General features: G+C 40.9%; 4 protein-coding genes and 1 non-coding gene across 5 annotated transcripts in view; 3 read left to right on the forward strand and 2 right to left on the reverse strand.

Moving 5' to 3' along the window:
* srebf2 (sterol regulatory element binding transcription factor 2) overlaps positions 1–24,423 on the reverse strand; it is a 597,702-nt gene that overhangs the window by 493,441 nt on the left and 79,838 nt on the right. The window lies entirely within an intron of this gene.
* The window catches only part of zgc:65811 (uncharacterized protein LOC393524 homolog), a 635,041-nt gene that overhangs the window by 391,763 nt on the left and 218,855 nt on the right, over positions 1–24,423 (forward strand). The window lies entirely within an intron of this gene.
* poldip3 (polymerase (DNA-directed), delta interacting protein 3) lies at positions 768–8,044 on the reverse strand. Its single transcript, XM_049562072.1, has 10 exons — positions 7,939–8,044; positions 6,643–6,761; positions 6,062–6,498; positions 5,880–5,930; positions 5,657–5,734; positions 5,304–5,525; positions 4,426–4,503; positions 4,173–4,302; positions 3,831–3,897; positions 768–1,948 (listed from the first exon to the last, which is right to left on the reverse strand). Exons 1-10 carry the CDS (start codon positions 8,004–8,006, stop codon positions 1,732–1,734), a joined length of 1,467 nt encoding a protein of 488 aa, XP_049418029.1. The 5' UTR covers positions 8,007–8,044; the 3' UTR covers positions 768–1,731.
* LOC125880218 (U12 minor spliceosomal RNA) lies at positions 8,512–8,665 on the forward strand. The gene has a single exon (XR_007448031.1). It is a non-coding gene; the product is annotated as a U12 minor spliceosomal RNA (small nuclear RNA).
* Positions 10,340–23,261, forward strand: fam234b (family with sequence similarity 234 member B). The gene is made up of 13 exons (XM_049562056.1): positions 10,340–10,593; positions 12,588–13,136; positions 13,619–13,729; positions 14,966–15,133; positions 16,371–16,486; positions 16,595–16,745; positions 16,858–16,996; positions 18,275–18,469; positions 19,485–19,563; positions 19,727–19,894; positions 21,148–21,268; positions 21,447–21,673; positions 21,763–23,261. The coding sequence occupies exons 1-13, from the start codon at positions 10,455–10,457 to the stop codon at positions 21,763–21,765; spliced, it is 2,166 nt and encodes a 721-aa protein (XP_049418013.1). The 5' UTR covers positions 10,340–10,454; the 3' UTR covers positions 21,766–23,261.

The following is a 24,423-nucleotide window of genomic DNA, read 5'->3' on the forward strand; positions in this document are numbered from 1 at the left end:
CAAAAAATTTAGCCATTTCCCCACACATTTCAAATACTAGTGTTTTCTTATAATATTAATTTTAGTTTATCCAACATAGAGTCCAAACACATTAGTAATATGTAATCATTTTCAGCATAACAAAATAAAATTTGTACCAAAAAACTGCATCTAAAATTACTTGATGAACAACTTTGTTCATTGTTTAAAGGTATTGTGTTGTTTTTTCTTTTTCTTGGTTCGTTTTTTTTGTGCTGTCAGGCTGGTTTAGTTGGTTTTTATTTATCGTGTATGTACATATATGGTTTATATAAAAACATGTTGTATTGTTGATCCTAATGTGATATTTTTATATTTTTGCCAAACAATTTACAAGTGCAATGATCCTGTACACTTTGTACTTGAGAACCCAATTAAAAAAGTGGTTAGAACGATAAAATAAATATTAAAATCATTTAATATTCCAGCTTTAAACAAATTTCTAAGACTTTTTGCTGTTGGATTTTAGTTGTAACTGTGTAATATATGTGGAGTTTCATGTCCAGGAGAAAAGGGCATTCCTCTGTAGCTCACAATCTAAATTTGAAACAGTAAGGTAAGGTAATGTTAATTACCAACCTCAGGCTTCTGAAAATTGGAATCACTGACAGCACTTAAGAAAATATGTAATTTCATTACTGGTCTTAAGTTTTTATAAAGACTGTCAAGCTGTATGTCAGTACAGCATTTAGGCAGATCTCTGTTAAAATGCATCATCACATGGCAGGCAGGAAAGACGAGTCTCAGACTACAAAGCTAAATATTTAATGGCGACAATTCACAGACAGATCTGACCTCTCTAGTCTCTTGACTGACATACCAAGAAAGCAACAGAAAGTAATTTACAGTCTTTGAACAAAAATCAAATATAATGTATACTAGGAAGAATTAAACATACACTGCTTCAAAACTGAGTAAAACCAGTCCCAAGTAGAGCACAGAAGAATCTGGATGCCACAAGGATGGTGAAAACAAAAACACAACATATGACCATCTGAAAACTGGTTTACTGAAATGATGGTTATAGTTTGTCTGAACATCCCTGATTTACTCACAAGTGTTTCAGTCATTTTACATGTGAAAGGTCGAGCTGTGGCAATGATTTACTGAACATAGTTTCGTTGTCCTGCCTAATCAGATAGATATGGTATCTACTGTTCTTCTACTGTATTCTGTTTCATTTCTATGGTCTGTTTGCACCAGAGAAAATCTAACAAGAGGTACGGACAATAAAACTGAATACAAATGTGTGGATGTATGGGTATTAAACAAAATAATTCTCTCCATCGTGACAATGCTGCTCAGTGTCTGATAATTTGATTTTTTTAATCTCCTTTTTTCTAGTTTCTCTTCTTTTGTGGGACTCAAGGGTGAGTATTAAAAAAACAACATATTCAAATGGGCTGGTGTTGAATTAATGAAAAATTAAAAAAAATCCCTACACATCCAGTTTGATTTGGCATCCCCCACCACATTGGATTAAAACAACTTATCACCTCACACTTCCCTCCACTGGTCCATCTCAGAGACAAACGGGTGACATTTGGACAGCACAAAACCAAAAACAAGATTTTGCGTGTCCATGAATTTCCCGTTCGGAGAAGTCAGGTATATCAAATGTGTAAAAATCAGTTTCATATGAGAGAATGAGGAACACTGAGAATGCAGTAATATGTTTATGAACAGAGACAGTGTATTCACATGAGACATGAGCTATATCTTGATGCGGAAGGCGGTGGCCTGTGAGCTGGGGGGCTCAGTGGTGGAGGTGGACTGTGCGGTGGACTTGAACAGAGCTTTGAGGATGGTCTGGGGGTCCACCTCTGGAGTGGGCTGAGAGGAAGCTCTCTGACCGACGGGGCGTGACAAGGAGGGAGGCAGACCGTCTTTCTTTGTACTGCTGCCTGCGCCGGGAGTGTCACTGAGCCTCCTGCAGGAGTCAGGAAGAGAATGACACGAGATCACAATAGGCATAAAACAATTAACAGGGTCCAACCTGTCTTAGTCCAAAAAAACATAACTTCTGCACATTATATTCTGAATTATAGTTGTCACACATTCTTTAGACTCTAGTGGATAGAGCAAGCAACAAACACAGCAACAGCCAATGGCATACACTTCCTTTAAGAAGTATTTCACTGCTGGAAAGATGGCCTTTAATAAAACGAGGCTGTTTATTCTGTACAAAGAGGCAAATACTTTTGAAATTGGTGCTATATGATCAGAGAAAAAGGATACTTTTGCTCAAGCGGGAGAAAACCTACAACTACCAGAATGCACTGCACTGCACCAGACCAATATGTGCTCATGCTGGTGGGTGACTCGATGTTAACGCTTCATTTGAAACAACAACAGCCATCTGGTAACAAATGATGTCATATTACAGTTAAACAGTAAGCTAAAATATTTTTCTGTAATTATTTGAGGTAGGAAATGGACAACTCAGTTTCAGAATACTGGTTTATATTTGATCAGCGCTGCCTAGTTTTACATCCTCCATTGTCACTGAGCAGGAAACAGTATGGCGCCCACTTCCTGTTCACAAACTCTCACTATTACAGCTAAACATGGCACTAAAATGTCTCTAAAAACACTGCAGTTGAGAAACAGGTAATACAGTGACATAATCTTGATATATTCGATCGCATTGCCTATTTTCACTGTTTGATTGGATCTCGTTCCAAGTTTGAGACTCTGACCGCATTTATTAACTTTAATCAATTCATTTTTTGTAAATATTTTTGAATATTCTTCCCCATACCACTACAGGGAGCTTGCGCAACACAGGTGGTACACGTACCATACTTGTAGAACCAGTGACGTAGACTGAATAATCCATCCACAAAATGTGTTATCTGAGTAACTGCTTCATCAAAGGCAGCTCAATGTACCACTTAACAGCGGACCAAACATACAAATGCTTATTCAAATAAGGCAGTTAACAAAAGGAATCCTGGATAGCTAATTGAATAGATGTAATGTCTCTATTCTTTATACTGAAAGGAAATAAAAAGGTTGACACGAACTTCAGCTCTGTGTGGTGCCAAATTACAGCTCAGAGGACATAAGCAAAATGTGTGGCTATAAACAGTCAACAGATTAATTAGAGACAAGAAGGGCACTTGGAAAGCGCAGACCTCTGCCAAGGCCTAATGTGTTTTCTCACAATGTTAACAAAAATCAAAAAGTGATTAGTGTATAAAAACTGTGTTCAAAACCTCTCCACGACTTTTCACAATTTTTCAACAAATGTCCGTGACTTTATACAAGTAGTTTAAAATGGGTAAGGCCTGTATAGCGATCATAGGGTGCAATAATGTGGCTCCTAACCAGTGAGCAAAGAGACACGCTGCAGCAAAAATGTAGCATGGGATATGGAATTCAATGCCTTTGTGACTGCACATACAGTCAACACAGAGCGGTAGCGTTATCTGGCCTGGCTATGGCATGCGTAGAAAATGCGCTGATGCTGGCAATATGTTGAGCGACGTTTTGGTTGTCTTGATGTTTTTTTGGCCTTTAGCATAAGGCATTTGTGGATAAGCAAACGGCTTTAGTAGTTTTCTTGATGGCGGGAATGTTAGACAGTCCCATCTGGGAAATGGCTTTTCTAATTTTGTATTTTTTTTCCAGGAATTTCATGACTGTGAGACCCCCCACTTGGCTACACCTTTCCACCAAGTTTTATGAAAACTGTGCCAGTAGTTTTCCCCATAATCCTGCTGACAGACAGACAAACCAGCAAACAAACAAACAAACATGACCTCCTTGATGGAAGTAAAGAAGGAATGAAGCCCTGCAGGCTCACTTACAATAGAATGGGCTGATCGGAAGTGATGACATTTCCCTGAATATGAAGGTTACACTTCATGGGTTGGCCTGGAGGAGGAAAAGAGGAAAGGATTTTAAAAAATAAATAAACACACTGAATGAAAGTCTTTCAATCTGGCTATTGACAGTTTAAGTGATGTTAAATTCATCTAACTTGGCTATCCTTTAGTTCAACAACAGCACTTTGTTTTAACAGACATCTACAGTGATGTTCCTAACCAGCAAACTCAGTACTGTAGTCATTGTCCTGCTTGCAAAACTGAAGCTAGTCCCTAAAAAACAGAGAACCATTTGATGTGTGTGTCCTTGCCACTGGGACTTACCGTCCAGGCAGCGGTTGTTGTACTTCCTGTATGCGCTCACGGCGTCCTCTTTACGCACAAACACCACTTCAGCCACACCCACCTTCACCAGTCGTGCTCGCTTCAAGGCCCCGCACACACAGAACAGTTCCTATGGACAAACAGATGTAAAGTACAAACACACAGGATGAGTCATCATGGCGCTACAGCAGGCAGCACATCACTGAAGAGCAAACATTACAGAAGGTTATTGGCGTCAGTGTGATTTACTCACAACTATGTCTTCCTCTGTGACCCGGGGGTGCAGGTTGTTCACTGTTATTTTTGTCCCCTCCAACGGACTGAAAGCAGGCTAGAAAAAAATAGGACAATGCCACATGATCAAGCATATGCAATCAAAACGGCTAACATAACCAAGCATGATGGTTATGCTAACGTGCCAAATGTCTCAGCTTGTATTCAGTTTTCCCATCGTAACAGTTACAGCTATTTAAGTACTGACGCCACAATGAAGCGGTCAGCTCATGAAATCATTTTGTTTATTTTCATTTCAAGTCACTGCAGTGACTGTGTGTCGGAAAGCCTTGGAAGCACCAACATTTTTACCGAACAGATGTCAGGCTAATCGCATTAAATCCTACATTCAATTACTGGGGTAAACCCCAAATACTGACAGGAGATCAGCAGATCCAGGTCAGCTATTTTACTGAAAGAGGGTAAGGGAGGAGGAAAGCATGATGGGAGTAAACGAAAACCTGTTCCTGGACTCATTCCTGGCGGACTCTATATTTAGCAGATTTTGTGAAAGAGTCCAAGAGATTTCAGACAAGAGTTCCTCTTGAACAAGACTCGGTTACACACACACACACACACACACACACACACACACACTAACAAACAGATCGGATCAGCAGAAGACACTTAAAATAACAATCTAAAGTTGCCCGTACGGATTACATTGCAGCCTGTTTTGCTGCAGTGGCTCTCTCAGTACTAGACTAGCCTGTCTAGGCAAAGTAGGGTCCAGGTTGAAAAATACAAACGTTTCCCTTTAAGAGCTTTTCCACACAATGTTGGCAACACCAATGCAAAATACACAAGCTACTAAGGCAGAGAATGTGTGCACACTGAGATGCACGCAGGAATGTTTACCTGAGGGGGAGCAGGAGCTGCTGTGCTGGTTTCCGCTGTGCTCTGCTGGAGAGTCCTGGAGACTGGTTGTAAGGCTGCAGCTGAGGGCCGGGTGGAAGCCATGCTGGGGTTAGGCCGGGTGGGAGCCACAGGGACAGGAGGACGTGGGGCTGTGTAAGCATCATTTTTAACCACCTTGGTGATTGGAGCCGACATGGAGAATGTGGAGCCCACTGCACCAGGCTGTATGTAACAAAAAAAATGCAAAGTCCATGTGGGAATCAGTCACTGGATTAACAATAATTTAATTATATGTTTGAGTTTCTGTGTGGATTCAGGATTAGATAAGTCAGCTGTCATGAAGCAGCTCTTACCCGTGACTGTAGCATATTATTAGCTGTAGTGATTTTTATTTGTTTACTGTGGGTGCCTTCATGTTCATTTGAGAGAGGCTGTGGGAGACAAAATATATGATTTTAATACCATGTTTTACAATCTAAGGCATAATACAAGGGACACATTGTGCTCACTTTAAGGAGAATATTTTCATTACTCTCAATCCGTCTTGTTTAACCATGTCAGGAAAAACAGCTTTACCTGTGTAGCTGCGCGTATTCCACCCAACATCCCTGCTCCTACTGGACGTTGCTGTAAAGACAAGCATGAAACATTAAAATACAGAAAGCATGGCAATGTGCTTTTAGGCTTCAACAAGTATACATACATGCAGGCAATGTCACTGATCTGCTATAAAAAAAAGTAACTTATTTTAACCTCACCTGGATGGTCTTGGTTATTTTTAGGGGTGGTGGTGCAGCAGCTGCCTGTGTCGGTGTCCCTCCAATGCTCCTCTTGAGGCTCAGTCTATCACGAGCATCCATCATTCTCTTATTATTGTTCAGCTGTAGCGTTGTGCCCCTCGCATTCAGTCCTTGTACATTGGGGGCAAACTGCCTCGTGTTCACGCCGGCGAGGTTGTTGTTCGTGTGTATCTGTATCTGCGGCACAAGTGTCTGGCTCTGCAGATGGTGCGTTACCGCCGTGTTTTGTGTGGTCTGTGCAGGGACGCCGAACTGATTCTGCCCCTGTTTGCGTGAGTTGATCATCTGACGAGCATCCTGCACTCCTCCTGCTGCTCCTCCTCCTCCCCTGCCGCGGATTTTGAAGCGAGCATCTTTCTGACCCAGCTTTTCTCTGGCGTCTTTCACTTGAAAGCCTGAGGGGAGACGGGAAAAATATTGAGGCAAACTTCATGTTAATCTCCAAAACATAAACACTCATAGTCAGTTTTTTCACTAAATGTAAGTATTAGTTTAGGGAACTTTTTTTTTTTTGTCAAGGCAGTAATGTTGGCCCTTACCTGCTCCTCCTCCTCCTCCTGCTCCTCCTCCAAGCCGCTGTCTGATATCATTAGCCCCAATCTTCTGCCGGGCATCAAAACTTTTGCCAACCCCTCCTGCACCCCGTCCAAACATGGGCCTGTAAGAAAGAAGAACAGAAGTCGAATAAGTTACTTCCAAATGTTATGCAAAAATTCTCCTACATTCAGTGACAGAAAAAAATAAACAGAAATCCTGTCTGTCTAACAGTACAGGCATTCATAACAACTTATACTTGGCTGTCTTATCTTATCTTTCCCCCAGACACAGAGTTTTCTTATTAAGGAGAAGAAGCTTGACTGAGCTTGAGATGAGAATATGGTCATGACTTCAACATTGTGTATACATAAAATATAAGATATATAAATAAGCAGTAGATACGGAATTCCCACCACATACTGCAACACCCATTAGGATTAGACATTGCTTCATTCCAAACCATAAAGTTCATAAATTTTTCTTTATCTGCTGCGAGGGTCCTAAGAACAGAGGGATGTCGTATGCTGTAAAGCCCTGTGAGTCAAATTGCAATTTGTGATATTGGGCTTTATAAATAAAATTGATTGATTGATTGATTGATTGATAAATATACATAGATGTTGACTTTTAGGGGGGAGGCTTAAAATAACAACAACAATAATATAACAGGAAAAATGTATTGAAAGTGTTATTTTTCACGCAGTACAAAGAAAACGCATTTGACTGCTGTCGTGCTGGGCCCTGCTAGTTGCACGGACATTATGAAAATATAATTTGGCCTGTATTTTCTCACACACCTGTGGATGGTAATAAGTTTAAAACATTCACTTAAACACGCCACCGCTCTCGTTTAACCAAATGGTTACAGCAACTACATTTGTTTAGTAAGTGGGTGCAACAACCTTCTTTGCTGCCAACATAAATATTAGCTTGCTAACTAGCTACGGCAGCTAAGTCGTAAAATGAAACTACAAACCTACGCAAATTGGTCGGGGCTTTTCAAGTTTAAGCTTTATCACAACTACTGAATACTAGTTTGGTTGAATAATTACAACGTATCTTCCAAGTTTAACGACGAATTGCTTTAAACCCAAAGGCCTACAGCTAATACAGTTTAGCCGATCGTTTGCGATGTACTCGCTGCTTGCTGAAATGGGCTAGCCTTAGCTAACGTTAGCTAACGTTAGCCAACTAGCTACCAACACCTCTAAATTCACGTTATGCGTTTTGAAATGTTACTACAAACTGTCCCTTCCTCGACAAGCAAACATCTATCCGTGCACTGATAGTTTAAATACCGTTTAATGGGTGCCTTGGCGTTAATACCGCGCTGTCGTATCACTTCATCCAAAGAGATGTCTGCCATTTTCTCACTATGCCTCACAGCGCATGCGTGCAGGAGAAGTTTTCACCTAGCGCTACGGAAGACGGTCAGGGCCAAAATGCAAATTTTATGTGGGGAACCGACGACATGTTTCGGTGTTTGAAAATTAATATTTGTTAATCTTGCGCTTTGGAATGAAATAGAAATGTCAATGTAATCTTTAAACACACAGTCTACACATCGGGTAACCACGGTCTCATTAGAAATTAATACTCTGCGATCGATTACTCTTGACCAAAATGCTTACACTGTACGTGCTTCGGTACCCATGAGCCTTTGCGCGAAATAATCACAAAAAGTGTCCAAATAAATGTAGTTAACGAGATTTAAAACACTATTTGAGGTTTGATTTTCAAAATCTATTATCACATACATGTGTAGCTAGTTGTAGAGAGTAAAATAAAGTGCTGCCAGCGAGCACATTTGGCACCCTAACAGAGTACATCTGGGCACAGCCTCTATGCCGGTCTTCGACAATCTACTCGTCATGCCTTAAACTGATGAGTAAGGAAAATAACGATGCGGGGTGACGCCCGTATCCTCGATAACATTTCGAGATGAATTTTTGAAAGGGCACAGGTCTGTCTGCTGAGGTGACTCGCCTACTTTGCGAGATGCCTCGTGGATCTAGGACCTTCCCCGACCCCCAAAACTGTTAACAACAAACAGAATATGAACTTAAAAACAGAGCTGTGTGGATACTATCTGTAACATTGAGACAGGACAAATCCAACAGTATGTTCAATTAATTGTATTCACACATATAGAAGAAAAAAAGTCTTTGCTACAGGTATTATAATGAAATAAAATACAATGAAAACACAAATTTCGTCCTTAAAAATAACACACAGTTGAGCTGCCGTGATACCCCTCTGATCATGGATGGATTACTGAACAGGCCCACCATCCACAGGCCCATTGAAGTGTCACTCAAATTAACACAGCGTCCAAAATGACCACAAAGTGACGCAAAGGAACTACAGAGAGACACAAAATAACCAAAAACAGGGGCAAAACAACCACAAAGAGACATAAAATGACTACAAAGCAACACAAAACAACCAAAAAAGACCCAAAATTACCGCAGAGACGCAAAAGGACTATGAAAGACTACGAAGTGACTACTGCCACTTCAAAGCAGGAATATCACACAGTGACGCCGCCTCGACGCCAGAGTTGTCTCACTTTTAAGTCGGCATCGGTAATAGTGACAGCACAGAAACAATCACTGCTTCTCAAAGCCAAGGATGCTTCCTTGGTAGGATGGGTCCCTCCAAGTCGGTCCCCACAGAGGATGGCAGGACTCCCTACTAGCATTCAGTTAACACACATTGGAACAGGCTAACAAGTGTCTCCAGGTGTGCGTCATTGAAGAGGCCCCACCTACAGTTCAGGCAAACGTGGGAAAAGAATTGTGGGCACTTCATGCCTGCCTGCATGCATCCATGAAAATTTTCTGAAGGAAAGACTCGGTCCTTGGTAGCATTCGAAGGATCCTTGACACTGGAACAGTCCTTCGGCGGGATTCAATGACGTAGCCTCCTTGAGATTCAGCAGTTTAAGGATTCTCACTTTGACTTTGAGAAACTATACGTCTGTATTAACAGGACAGTCGGGAAGACAGGGTGGCACAGGTGTTATGTTTTCATGAAGTGTTATGCATGCAGTCCTCCATGGGAGATTTAAAAGAAGCTGTTAGCAGTTAGCAGCTAACTGAAAGAGGAAGAACAGCAGCCAAAAATGTCCGTAAATTTGGAAAACAAAAGGTCCAGGAGCTCCTTACCCTCCAAGTAGTAAACGAGATCAGACCCTGTATAACAAAGACAGTAAATTATTGTTAATGCCATGTTAATGTCCATGTTACTGCTCAAAAAGCGCCGCCGACACGTATATGTCACACTAAAGGCCAACGCTGTTGTGTTACATGTCGTGCCTGTCGTGCCTCTTTTGAACTCTTTAAAGTCATACACTAGAGCAGAATGATGCAGTCATTGTTTGGTCCTGTGTAAAAATGCAAAGGCAGCATGAAGAAGGGACTTTGTAACAGCCCTATAGCGCAATTGGGTCTTTTGCTCGTCTGTGCCCAGGAGCCCATTGCCTCACTATCCGCCCATGCCTCTGATGCAGGGTACACATCAGTTTAAATATATGTCATTTACAGGAGTGTAATGTTGCATCATAGGGCTGAAAGTGCCAGTTGGGAAATGATAAAACACTTTGTGAGATCACATGGTCGAGGACAGAGGCATTACTTGAATTTATTTAATTTAATATGTAACGTTTGTGTAAATAAATGTAATGTGAATTTCCTGAAAACAATCTAATAAGCCCAGCTAAACACATAACTTCTTTTTAATACTAATTTTGTGGTGTTAGGTGTAAGAATCCAGCCATAAAACACTGGTTGTAGTAAAAACTCCAACTCCCAGGATGCAGTTGGACAGGCGCAGATCCAACCAGCTGGGTCGGTGCCCTCGAGCTCTTCATCACCGCTTCATCACGTCGCTGTCTCTCGGATCCGTTAGAGGAGAAATGGCTGCAGCTCTGTCCCGTGCCCTCAAATTACCCGGTAAGATGCGCCACACACATTTCAACCAGACATTTAAAGAGCCGAAACAGACTTACATCAGATGATAATTCACAGAAGAAGCCATTATCAGTCAGGTTCAACCGTTGGTGGTCTCTGAGGAATCTGTATCGGTACTCAGCCCTCATGCAGTTGATTCATTTAATGCGCCGCTTCGTCACACACACACACTTATTATGTGTCCCATATCGGCTCAGGTTTAATGGACATGTTGCCCACATGATGTAATTAAACATGGAGGAGGGTTTCTGTGTGTGTGGAGCAGCATGTTGACATCTCTCCATCAAAGGCTGTAAGCTAGCTGCTAGCTAACGGTAACACAACATAAACTGACCGGCCCCTGGAGGGTAAACAAGACAAGTATCAACATAAATATTACATGTGACGCCAGGAAGAATATTTTACTGTATATAAACTGTTATTATGTAATTACTAGTGATGTGCATTATTACTTGTGTTATTGTAATAATACGTGTTGTAGTATGTATTATTTTCTTTAGCTATTTTTTAGTCTTAGTGTACAACTATGAGGCTACAGTATTTATTTATAATTGTTTCAATCACAAGATAACATTTATTAAATCATTATAATACTTAATATTACAATTAGTAGTTGTATTTATTTTTTATTTCGATTTTTTGCTTTATTTATTTATTTATTTATTTATGTCTCCAATTATGAGCAGGCAACAATATTTATTTACTTATAACTAAACCACGATTTTATTACTAAATACTTAATACTATTAGTATTTGCAGTATTTAGTTTTTAATATTTTCTTTTGCTTTATTAACAGTCTTAGGTCTCCAAATATAAGCAGGCTACAATATTTATTTATTCATAATTTGTTTTAAACCATAAGATACAACATTAATACTATCAGTAGTTGTAGTATTTAGTTTTTAATATTTTCTTTTGCTTTATTAACAGTCTTAGGTCTCCAATTATGAGCAGGCTACAATATTTATTTATTTAGGTCTCCAAATATGAGCAGGTTACAATGTTTATTTATTTATTTTATTATATATTTTTTTAAACCTTGAGATAAAACATTATTTCGATTGGTGGTTGTAGTATTTGGTTTTTAATAATTTATTTTGCTTTATGTGCAGTCTTAGGTCTCCTGTTATGAGCAGGCTACAATATTTATTTATTTATTTATTTATTTAGGCCCCAAATATGAGCAGGCTACAATATTTATTTATTTATATATTCTTTTAAACCTTAAAATAAAACATTATTACTGTTTAGTTTTTAATATTTTCCTTTGCTTATTTATAGTCTTAGGTCTCCAATTATGAGCTGGCTACAATGTTTATTTATTTATTTATTTATTTATTCATTATTTTGAAAACAGTAACATAAAACATCTTTAGAAGTTGTATAATTTTTAAAAATCTTTTCTTTTGCTTTATTTATAGAATTAGGTCTCCAAATATGAGCAGGCTACAATATTTATTTATTTATTTGTTTATTTATTTATATTTTTAAACCATAAGATAAAACCTTTTATTACAATTAGTAGTTGTTGTAGTATTTGTTTTTTTTTTAATATTTTCTTTTGCTTTGTTTATAGTCTTAGATCTCCAAATATGAGCAGGCTGCAATACATATATGTATTTCAACATTTTAAAACCTCAAGATAACCTTCATGTAATTATTTTAATACTAATTATTACAATAAGTATTCCCTTTCTTTATTGTGGTAGTGGTGGTGGTATTAAGATGTTACAGATGAAATAATAGAAACAGTAATTTTATTCTTATTCTTACCCTTCTAATGGGGTAACGTATATAAAGCATGCTGTTAGTTTTAACAGATCAACATGTGTATCAAATACTTTATTCTATCTTATATTTATGTCTCTTGATTTTTGCAATACTTGTTTTTATTTTTTATAATTTCATGTAGCCAGAGTAAAGGAAGGATCAGTATTGTAAGAGAATTGTGTATGACTAATATGTGCCTCTGCAGGGAAGAAGGGCTCGGAGCTCGGGGAGTACGACCCCCTCACCCAAGCAGACAGCGAGGATGAGAGCGAAGAGGATGACCTCGTGCTCAACTACCCCCGAAATGGCCTTGGCAGGGACAGCTGCCTCGGCACGGGCTCCTCCAAGCTGCGGGGCGGCAGATCTGGAAGACTCGTGGGGGCCGAAGACGAGGCGCAGGAGGACGAGGAGGAGGAGGAGGACGAATGGAGAGAACGACTCCCCAACAAATGCAGGCAGGACAGAGACGATATGAAAGGCATGCAGTACTGGAGCCACAGGGACACTGGCAGGGACAGGGGCGGTGAGGACAGAGGGGGGTCCGGGCCACTGGGGGGTGCAGGGCTGGGGGGTCATAGTGCTGATGCGGAAGAGAAGAGGATAAGGATGAGGAATGCTGTCCGAAGTGCGTTTTTCCTGGTGCCTCTGGTGTGTGCGGCCTTGCTCGTGCTGCTGTGTGCATTTCTGATCCCGTGCCAGAAGGGAGATCTGGAAAAGAGGCTGCAGTGGGAGAGAGCACTGGGAGATGCAGGAGGTAAAGAGAATAATGTCAGAGTTTTACGGTAGCCACATTGTCAGAGACAGAATGACTGAAGAGTTTGAGATTCTCAACTGGCCACTTACAATGCTCTCTTTATAAGAACATACTTAGGAGTCTCTGTGGCGAGACAATGCTGGCTCACCCATTAATTAGTCGACATAATTATACAGGATTGTGAGCATCTGTCTGTCTTGTTTCAGCATGCTCTATGAAAGCATCGCAGAGTGAAAACAAATACAAACTTAGCCAGATTGTGTCTCTAAAAACACATAAGTAATTTAACCAGTATTTTAGAAATCAAACGCAGACACCTTAGCCATGAAATGTAATCATTAGTGCTTTGATACTTAATTACTCTTATTCCTTTTTATGATTCACACATTTCTCCCCACTGGCAGGCTTATAAGCTTCAGTCGAACACTGACAAGCATTCTACAGGTGGGTGGTGTTCACCTCGTTGTGGTTTCTCTGTCTAGGTGTCACTCCACCTGCGCTGGCGTTGTGGGATGTCGATGGTGACTCAGTGGAGGATGTGTTTCTGGGTGTTACTGAACTGACCAATGACACCCATCTGCCAGAGAACAAAAGTATGTATATCTCATTTTCCTTCCCTTTCTTTAAAGGTCCAGTGTGTAGGATGTAGGGGGATGTACAGGCAGAAGTTGAACATGAAATAATAAGTATGTTTTCTTTAGTGTATAATCACCTGAAAATAGAAATTGGGCATGTTGCACTGTCGTGTTTCTACAGTGGCCCAGAACAGACGAACCAAACACTGGCTCTAGATAGGGCTATTTGCAGTCCCTCCGCAATGAGAGCATCTGAAAAACAGTGTTTTTACTGGTTTGAATCACCTGATCTGGTTGTTTTGGAAAGGAAAGGACTTCTGCGGATAATCCGGCACACACTAAAAACTTTCTAAACATCTGGATCTTAGGTTATCAGAGAAAAAAGGTGAGCACACATTAGCAGGTGCTTGGCTAGCGGCCTGTCTCCGACATGTCAAACAGCAGAGAAACACTGATTTGTGATGTGTAACTGCTGTATTCAGTGTTTTTACTGGTTTAAATCACTAAAGTTACTGGTTTTAAACCATAACTGCGACCGTCCGCGTATCATGCCGATGTTAAAGAAAGCCTTTTTTTTGTCAGTGTCTGCAGCCGCAAGTCACTGCCCCAAGTACAGTATTTCGATGACTTCAGAGTGAGACCAGGTTGGTTACTACAGAAGCCCAGAATGGACAAATCAAACATTGGCTCTAGAGAGGGCCCATCCACATTTTGGCATTGGCCACCATAGTTAGATGCCCTCCGCGATGAGCAGTATCAGAAAAACACATGTTTTTTAACATTAAACTGCTTTTTTTCAGTCAAAGTGTTTGTTTTGGAGAGGAAGAGACCTCTGCATATAATTCAGCTCCTGGTGAAAACCTTCTGAACGTCTGGATCTTGAGTTACCAGAGAAAAGAGATGAGCACAGATTAGCAGGTGCTGGATGAGCAGCCCGTCTGTGTCATGCCTGACAGCATAGAAGAAACACTGATACGTAACATAGAACTGCTTTATTCGCTGCTTTTACCAGTTGTTATCACGCAGTCTGTTTGTTTTGGAGAAGAAGAGACTCCCCAGATAAAAACCTCCTGAACAACGAACACTGAAGGAATTCTAACCAGGAGAAGTTTCAGCTGGCTGTAATCTCCAATCCTCACCACTAGATGCCACTAAATCCCCCTATATCTTTCAGACTGTTCCTTTAACCTATGAGTATTGAAAATGCAATGTTTTCCCTCTTTGTTCATTAATCATTCTCTTTCTTCCTACCAGTTTTCAGTGTTGTGGCCCTGAATGCAGTCAGCGGTCAGGAGCTATGGAGGAAAACCACGCGGGACTCTGTGACGTACATCCAGTGTGGTCTGCAGTACAACACCCAGCCGTCACCTGTGGTCCTCCTCATCGGCAAATCCACCGTCACGGCAGTCAACGGCACCACAGGTTAGAGGACGCGCAGCTTGCTGTTTAATGTGTCACAGGACTTAGCCATTAGAATAATAGAATCAGACTGTATAATTTATTGTCTACTTTTTGGATGCAAATGACAGAAATTTGTCTTTAGTTTGCATGTGTAAAAACTGCTATTTAAAAAGACAGTAACACACATCACATCACATCACATCACATCACATCCAGATAGGACACACTGAAGGAGGGGTGTGTAGGATTTAGCGACATCTAGTGGTGAGGATTGCAGATTGCAACCAGCTGAAACTTCTCCTGGTTAGATTTCCTTCAATGTGCATTGTTCAGGAGGTTTTAACCAGGAGCCGAATTATCTGCTGAGGTCTGTTCCTCTCCAAAATAAACAGACCAGGTGATTAAAACTGGTAAAATCACTAAATAAAGCAGTCTGATGTTACATATCAGAGTTTTTCCCACAATGTTCAGCTTGTTTCAGTGGGGCCACTAGATGTGTGCTCACCTTATTTCTGATACAGATATTCAAGCAGTCTTTGGCTTGATCTGAATTATCTGTAGTGGTCTATTTCTCTCCAAAGTAATGGGCCCTGACATAAAAAACGATAAAAACACTGAATAAAGCAGTTTCACGTTAAAAATAAGTGTTTTTCCTATGCTGCTCATCGCAGAGTTGGCTGACCTGAAAACACGAATGGCCCTAACTAGAGCCAGTGTTTGGTTTGTCCATTATGGGCTACTGTAGAAACATGGCAGTGCAACATGGCAGACTCCATAGACAAGGACTCATTTTAAGGGAACATAAAACAAAACAATTCTTATTTTCAGGTGATTGTACTCTAAAAAAAACATACTTATTTCATTATATTCTATGTCTGCCAATATATCCCCCTAAATCCTACACACTAGAGCTTTAAAACACGCTTACAGAAAAACACAAGCTACCTTAAAAGGAGCACCAGGTACTAGATGTTGAGGACTGAATAAAGGTTGAATAAATAGCTAAGAAGTGCTGTGTGCTGAGGTAGCAAGCATGCTCAAAAAGTTTCTCCTAAACACCTCCACAAACCCTTTGTCTGTTTGTATATTGTCTCAGTCTGTTGTCTGCTTATTCTAAAGCCTATATGCAAAAAATGCACACACCTGAGCTCAGTTTCTCTCCCAAACTGGACAAGTGAGGTAATTCTATAAACCCAATCCCCCTGTGGTATTCAAACCATTTCAAACAGAGTCAAAGAGATTACCTTTCACTCTCTAGGGAAGAATTTGTGGTTGGTCCAGCTCAAGGACATTGAATCCCAGGCGGTGTTACTCCCAGACCTCCAGGGTGACTCAGTCCCAGATCTGCTGATAGCCACCCTGCCTGCAGACGAGGTATAGCTATGACAGCCGCCTCCCTCTTTATGTGAATATGAGCGTAAAGTTTACAGATCGTGTTTCCAAACTTTTGCATTCAGTGACTGCATAACTTTTCTTTGTCAGGCTCTGGATCTCTCTGTGACACTGATCTCTGGGCAGACGGGGGCACAGCTGGGACATCCTGTGCCGTTCAGCCTCACTGGGCAGGGAAAGCTGATAGGTCCTTTACTGCATGAGACACAACAAGGGGCATACTACATCCTCTTTGGACTAGGTAAAGAAATAAAACAGCAATATGAACGTAAAGATCAACAGTCACCATGTGTGTTCAGAGTCATTGTAACTGCAGGTTTACAAGACTTTGTCTCGATGTCTTTTGCTCTCAGGTAATGTAGAGGCCATCTCTCTGCGTGATATCTACATTCGCGCCACTGGCAAAATGCCCCTAACTCAGGCACTGAAAAGGAAGGATCCAGGGTGGGAGGGGCTCAAGACAACAAATTCCTCCTTCATACACATTTACAGGTATGCCTCAGTGACTGGCACACAACTCTGACTTGCTTAGACTTGTAAATCCCAAATTGAATCTTAAACATTATTGTTATTGTCATATTATTTGAAAAACTGTATTCCTCATTGTCTTTATTAACATTATCTTGTAGATTCAAACATTTTTTACAATTTACTTTGAAGACTGATCTCTGAAATCTAGAAGAATCTTTAAACTATAGTTTACTTGCAAACATGTTAAAGGGTAAGTTCGGTATTTTTCAACCTGGATCCTATTTTTCCTTGTTTTTGTTTCTAAGTGACTAATGGGAACAACACTTTATGAAATCGGTGCAGCATTGAGAAAGAATTAAGTGTAACCATTTGGGGCAAGTTCGCACCATCAATCACTAAAAGTGCCACTGACAGGCTCAGATAACTTTTTTAAGTGTCTGACAACATTATGGAAAGGATCCCTACAGAGACAGACCTTTTTGTTAAAGGGTAAGATCCTTTTTGTTTAACCAGAAACAGCCCTGAAATCACCATCACCAAACCCACCAGACTCCATTTAGATAAACTGTCACTTTAGCGTCTATAGAGGCAGCATGTTTTCACATCTAAATGGGTGAATTAAGGGTTTCAACAAAACCAGAGTTGGTGATTGTTAAAATGATGGAGAGATTAACTACGATGTTTTTTGTGAGTTTTATTTTGCCTCTGTCAACTTTAAATGAAGTGTGTTTTACAATGCTAAAATTACTGTTTATTTAAATGGAGTCTGGTGGGTTTGGTGATGGCAATGTTGGGCCTGTTTCTGGCTAAACAAAAAGGCAAAGATCTTGCTCTTCAACATAACGTTCATCTCTGTAGGGATCCTCTCCCTAAGTTGTCAGAAAAGAACAACAATCTGAGTCTGTCTGTGGCAAAGACAAGCTTTTTGGTGGACGTAATGCCTGGAGTGGTTATGTTGCAGCCAGTTTGGCAAGTGCCGGCTGCTCAATACTGGACCAACTACAAAAACTGTTGCTCTCATTAGTTACTTAGACACAAAAAGGTAGGAAATATGTCCCAGGTTTGAAAAACACCAAAGTCACCCAAGAAAGAATAAAATTTCCAGATGACTCGAGCATCTCAACTCTTACCAGCATTTTCACTTTTGGAAAGGGGATTGATTTTTTAACTTACTGGGGAAACATAGTGTTCAGTTTTCTGGGTTGTATACACAGTGAAAAAATATGGTAATGACTGATTTATGAGACAGTTTCAGACTTGTAGAAGCCAAAAATCACACCTTTGGTATCTTCTCTTAAGGGGATCAGAGCACGTGGGGTTCCTGCTCCCTCTTGTGGCTGGTTTTGGCAACAACCACAACAGCCTGGACACTGTTTCTAATCTCAACTTCACCAAGAGCGACTGGGTGCTGGTGTACGGCTCCAGCAAACTGTCAGTGCTCAGACAGAAGGACATACGTAAAGAATGGACCCACAACTCCGCTCCCATTCACAGGTAAAGCCTGCTACATGACATATGTGCTACTGCCAACAGTACCACTGCTTTGTTTTACACAAATTGACTTAAAGGAATACGTCACCCCCCAAATGACTATTTGTATATCACTTACTCCCTCTGTGCTGTGTTAAATTATGGAAGAAACCTGTGTTTGTCTGGCTTGCCTCTGCAGTGAACGAAGAATCCAAAAGCAAACCATATCAAAATATGCATTTACAAAACTGCACACAACTCGTGCAGTATATTCCAAGTCTCATTTATCCAGTCATACGCTCAGTACTTTCCAAACAGACAGCCCTTTCCTACGAGGAACTGAGCTTAACTCTTAATGCCAGGCTCTATTGAAAAAAGCAGTAATATTACCTCACTGAACACAGGAGCTGCTGGGCTTCTGCTGCCTCAATCAGTTAGTTTGTTTGTGTTATTGTGTGACTTTGGTGTTTTAACAGGGTTAGTTTGGAGTCACCAAAGTCACACAATAACACAAACAAAATACAGATCGAGGCAGCAATAGACCAGCAGCTTTTGTGTTCAGCAAGGTAAAATTACTGTTTTTGTCAGTGGAGTCTGGCCAAGGAGACAGCATAGATGAGTTTAGCTTTCAGTTCGGTTTTCTGTCAGAAAGGGCTGTCTGTTTGGGAAGTACTGTGCATACGATTGCATAAATGAGTCTTGGATTACACTGCACGAGTTGTGCAAAAGTTTGTGAGCGGATGCTTTCATCAGACTCCTCTGACTTCAGTTCCATCAAGAAGTATCTCTGTTTTTGGATTCTTTGTTCACCGTGGCTGCATGCGAGAAAAAAAAGTTTTCTTCACAAATTCAAGGTAACACATGGTGAGTAACTGATAGACACTTATCACTTGTATTCCTTTAATCTGAGGTTACCAGAGTTCCACCATAGATCCCAACATGACAACATGGCTGAAGCTTTCTGAACTGCTGGAATCAAAGAAAGTTGTGTGTCAGAATTTTGCTAAATTTCCCTAAAATATTTATTCGCCTGTCTCAGCCAACCAGCCCCAGGACACTTCAACGATGACGGAATCCTTGATCTTTTCATTCAGCATTCAGCAAACGGCATCATGAAGGTAAAACAAACAGTCCTTTCATACATCAAGGCTCAAGTTAATTCAAGGTTACACTGCTTTTTTGTGTTTGGGAATATTAAAAAAGAAAAATATTTAGACTTTTTAAGGATGTATCTACCCTGACCTCTGTGTTTGCTCTAACTGTACCGGGTCTCTCCTCCAGGCTGAGATTGTCAATGGGTCGAATGGGCACACACTCTGGTCCGAAGAGTTTGTGTGTCCTCACCTTGTTTTGGAACCTTCAGCAATCTCCACCTCAACCGGCCAATCAGCTTTCCTCTTCTGGGCCAGCGATCCAATCAGAATGGTGAAGAATGTTACCAAGGCAACTGTGAGTCTGCTGTAGAGAACAATAAGATTATAGAGGCAAATATGTCGTCTGTTAATACAAAAATATGTATGAAACACAAATGAAATCTGCTGTGTATGAATCATGAGCACAGTTTATTTAAAGGGACAGTTCACCCCAAAATAAAAAAAGACATATTTTTGCTTTTACCTGTAGTGCTGTTTATCAGTCTAGATTGTTTTGGTGTGAGTTGCAGAGTCTTGGAGATATCAGCTGTAGAGATATCTGCCTTCTCTCCAACATAATAGAACAAGATGGCACTCAGTTTGTGGTGCTCAAAGCGGCCAAAAAGCTACATATTTTTCATACAGCAATGTCTCTTTCCAGAAACCATAACTAGGTTACTCAAGATAATCCACAGACCTTGTTGTGTGCAGTTTCATGTAGGACATTTTGTGTAGTATGAAATTGAAAATACCTTAATACATAGAGTAATATAAAATAAACCTTGTTTGAATGTGCGTTAGCATGTTGTTTCCATTCACATTCCCTACAATGGCAAAGCAGCGCTGACATGACATCCTCGTCACAACTCTCTCTCCATTACTGACCAGGTCGAAGGCGGTTCTTTGAACTCCAGCTTTTCATATATGCTTGCCATAGTGTGACTAACTCACATGCCAGTGCACTTGTTGTGCTAACCTGTGCTGCTGGTGGCATACGCTAAACGTTTCTGGGCGGAACTCATGCTTGTGAACTTTGCTTCCATGTTATGTGAGTCAGTCTTTTCATATACTGTCTAAGATCAGTCCACATACCTTGTGTTCTGCGTGTGACCCCTGTAACGTGACAGTTTGCTATGACTATATGAACCTTAACGGCTCCACTTGTGATAAAAAAAAAAAAGTATGCTTTCACTGGTGCTCAGCTCCCACTGGCTTCCGTGTAACTCAAACACTAAATGGCGTCCTCCTTGGCAGTGTGAAATGTTAGCTAGCTCAGTGGTGCTAGGTGAACAAGCAGTAGGTGCATCCATCATTCTGCGCGGTGGTACGGTTGGCAGGTGTAGTTCAGTAGAAAGAAAATAGTTCCTACAGGAAACAACTCACAACAAGGTCTGTGGATTATCTTGAGTAACCGGGTCATGATGTCTGGAGAGAGACATTGGTGTTTTTCAGACAAAGACAAAATATGATTTTTTGATTTGGGGGGAGAGCTGTGCATTTCAGCTACTGCCTTAAACTGAGTAATAACTGAATAACTGAAATACTCACCTGTCCACGCTGGCTGTGTAGGTGGCACCAGGTGTTGCTGCAGTGGAGCCACTCATTAGAAAACTTTTCCTGTTGCATCCTGCACATCCCAAAATCCTGCTGGAGCTCACCAGTACCACGGACACCGCAGTCACCTCGGCAGGTAAAGGTTCAAATCTACTTTAATGCATTGATTTTTGTATCATATTCTTTATCGTTCACTATCCAAAAGTCTGGTCACCAAGCTGTCTGGTAGAAGACGTAGTAATTACACAGTAACACTCATGTTGAAGCATCACAAATGTTTTAACTCCTGTTTCCTCCTACTTTGCGCCTGACAGTGAGTTACCAGGAGCGCCAGAAAGACGCCACCTACATCACTGTATCCTCCCGACCCACACCTGACTCACAGCCCGGCGCCCGGATAGTCAAGAGCATGAGCCTCAGAGCCGCCATCGCCAAAGGACAAATTGTCAGACTAGAGGAAGGCAACAAGAACGGGGGACCTGTAAAACCCAGCGTGTTTGACCTCAACAAGTTCTTCAGGCGTTTGTCTTTCAAACACCAGGTGAGAAAGACACAAGTGTGAGATTCTCATTTGAGGGTCAGCTTGACTGATGACAGTCGATGATTAATCTCTCGTGTTGCTTTGTTCAGTGATGAGCCACCACTGCTACCAACCCTGCGTCACAAGGAACAACTGGCAAGGACTCGTGTGAGGAGGAAAGGGACAAAAGTTTGTGGACAGTTCTGCACTAAGGAGACACTGAGATTTCATTTGGAGCTGTTTCATTTGGTTCACTAAGTATGAATTTATTTTCTGTTTCCTGAGATTTCTTTTCTGTAAAAAGATCATTTTTCAGTAGGTTTTATTTGTAATATTTTGGTTTACATTATGTTTGTACAATGAAAAATGCCTATTTATATTATTTAACTGCGTTTTTTGGGGAAGTCTTTAAGATTTTATTGAATGTTTACGATTGTTTTTACTGCGGTTTTTTTACTGACAGTGAAGCACAATGATCCCAACGAAAGAACATGTAAATGCGTTTACAGTAAGCAGCACTCATTTAACTCTTCCAAGGCCAGTATATTCACGTGGTGTCATCCCACAGTCACATGCATTTTGTTGTCATAAAACCACTAATAGTGTTCTTTCTGCTCATCACCACCTTAGTATAAGTATTGAGTCTGTAAATATTTAATGCTGTACAGTATTTATTGAATTGCTTTTAACATTTTGTTGGTTTATGTTGTCAGATTTTTTATGGTCTTATTATAACCAACCATGTTTTTCTTGGAATATGTGGCTGCTAAAGGTTATGGCATTTAAATGTAAGCTACAACTTCACATATCGCAAGAGACAGTATGAAAATCAAGTCTTACTGTGTCATGTCCTTTATTTCACCATCTCAAGATTTTGTATGAATTGAAACTGCATCAAATGTTCCCAACATGGTCTTGGCCTTTGGTCACCTGGCCTCAGAACTACCCCCGCCATCCAGCTGACCCCCTCCAGTGGGCCGATCAGCTTGTGCATTTCATCCAATGCTGTTCTGCCCAAACCCAAGAAGGTGAGTGCTGCCGTGGGGGTTTAACTTCTGAGCCTCGCTGATCTGTGAAGACTTTCAAATCATTGACTTTCTCATAGATCTAGTAGAAGTCAACCTTGGACAGGCTGCTTGACAAGTTGTTCTATTGAACGTGTGACCCCAATAAGACCCTCTTTGACCTTACACTGATTAGACTGACGTTGGACTGGCCTGGCTCGCAGTCTCCATTCCAGTTCATCCCCAGGGTGCTCCATGGAGTTGAGGTCGAGGCAGGTTCTTCCACACCGAACTCATCAAACCGTGTCTTTGTGCACTGGGGCACAGTCATGTTGGAATAGAAAAGCACCTTCCCCAAACTGTTGCCACAAAGTTGGCAGCATAGCATCGCCCAAATTGTCTTGATGTAAGGGGCCAAGCCCAAATCCTACAAAACAGCCCCATACCATTATCCCTCCTCAACCAAACTAAAGCTGGCACAATGCAGTCAGGCTGGTAACACTCTCCCGGCATCCTCCAAACCCAGACTTGCCCATCTGACTGCCAAACAGAAGCGTGATTCGTCACTCCACAGAACACATTTCCACTGCTCCAGTCCAGTGTCGGTGTGCTTTACACCACTCCATCCAATGTCTGGCATTGGACTTTGTGATGTGAGGCTTGCATGCAGCTGCCCAGCCACGGAAACGCGTTCCATGATGCTCCCACCGCACAGTTTTTGTGCTTAGAGTAATGCCAGTGGAAGCTTGGAACTCTTCAGCGATGTAATCAGCAGAGCACTGGCAACTTTTACACACCATGCACCTTAGGTCTTGGTCTTCCGCTTCGTGGCTGAGTTGCTGTCGTTCATAAACGCTTCCACTTTCTAATAATATCACTTACAGTTGACCGTGGAATATCCGGCAGGGATGAAATTTCACGAATCACCTTATTGCAAAGGTGGCATCCTTGAAGTCACTGAGCTCTTCAGAGTGACCCATTTTGTATCCAAAATGTTTGCTAATGCAGACTGCATGACTAGGAGCTTGATCTTATACACCTGTGGCAAGGGGTCTGATTCAAACACCTGAATTCAGTAATGAACAGGTGTGGCCAAATACCTTTGTCCATATCGTGTATGTGGGGACTCAGATCAGCGAGAACTTTGCTGCCTCTAGAGCGATGAACCAGGACACATACTGTATACCAGCCTTTTAATTTAGAGGTCATTGTTATGAGTTAGGGTTCCTTTTTTCTCAAACTCCAATTCGTAACTTTTCAAATCAGTATGATTGCCTACTTTGTCAAAGGTAAATATGGTTTGTCAAAATATTATTATTACCACCACCGTCCAAGTTTGGTTTAAAGATATGAAGTACATCATTAAAAGACCACTTCACCCTCTAAATGACCATCTGTGTATCAGTTACTCATCCCATGTTATGTTGAATTAGTGAGGAAAACTTTGGTTTTCTCACACACCTTTGCTGCAAATGGAGAATCCAATACAGGAGAAAAATCTTGATAAATTTAAGTCATAGGGGTATGCAAAAAAAGATATTTTTGAGTGGTTTTCAGAAGTATACAACTGTTATATTACACCAGACCCACACACTGCCATCCTGGGCAGAACCCGACATCTATTAGCTCTATCCCACTTGCAACAAAATTCAATGAAGTATGGCATGACTGTGGCAAAAAGGAATATTTTAACCCTTTGAAAAACTGAGGATGTGCCTTCTTTTAAGACCTGGCTGGCAGAAATTACCAACTTGTTACACATAAAGA

Source organism: Epinephelus fuscoguttatus, linkage group LG19 (genome assembly GCF_011397635.1).
Source record: "Epinephelus fuscoguttatus linkage group LG19, E.fuscoguttatus.final_Chr_v1".
In the NCBI taxonomy this organism is placed as follows: domain Eukaryota; kingdom Metazoa; phylum Chordata; class Actinopteri; order Perciformes; family Serranidae; genus Epinephelus; species Epinephelus fuscoguttatus.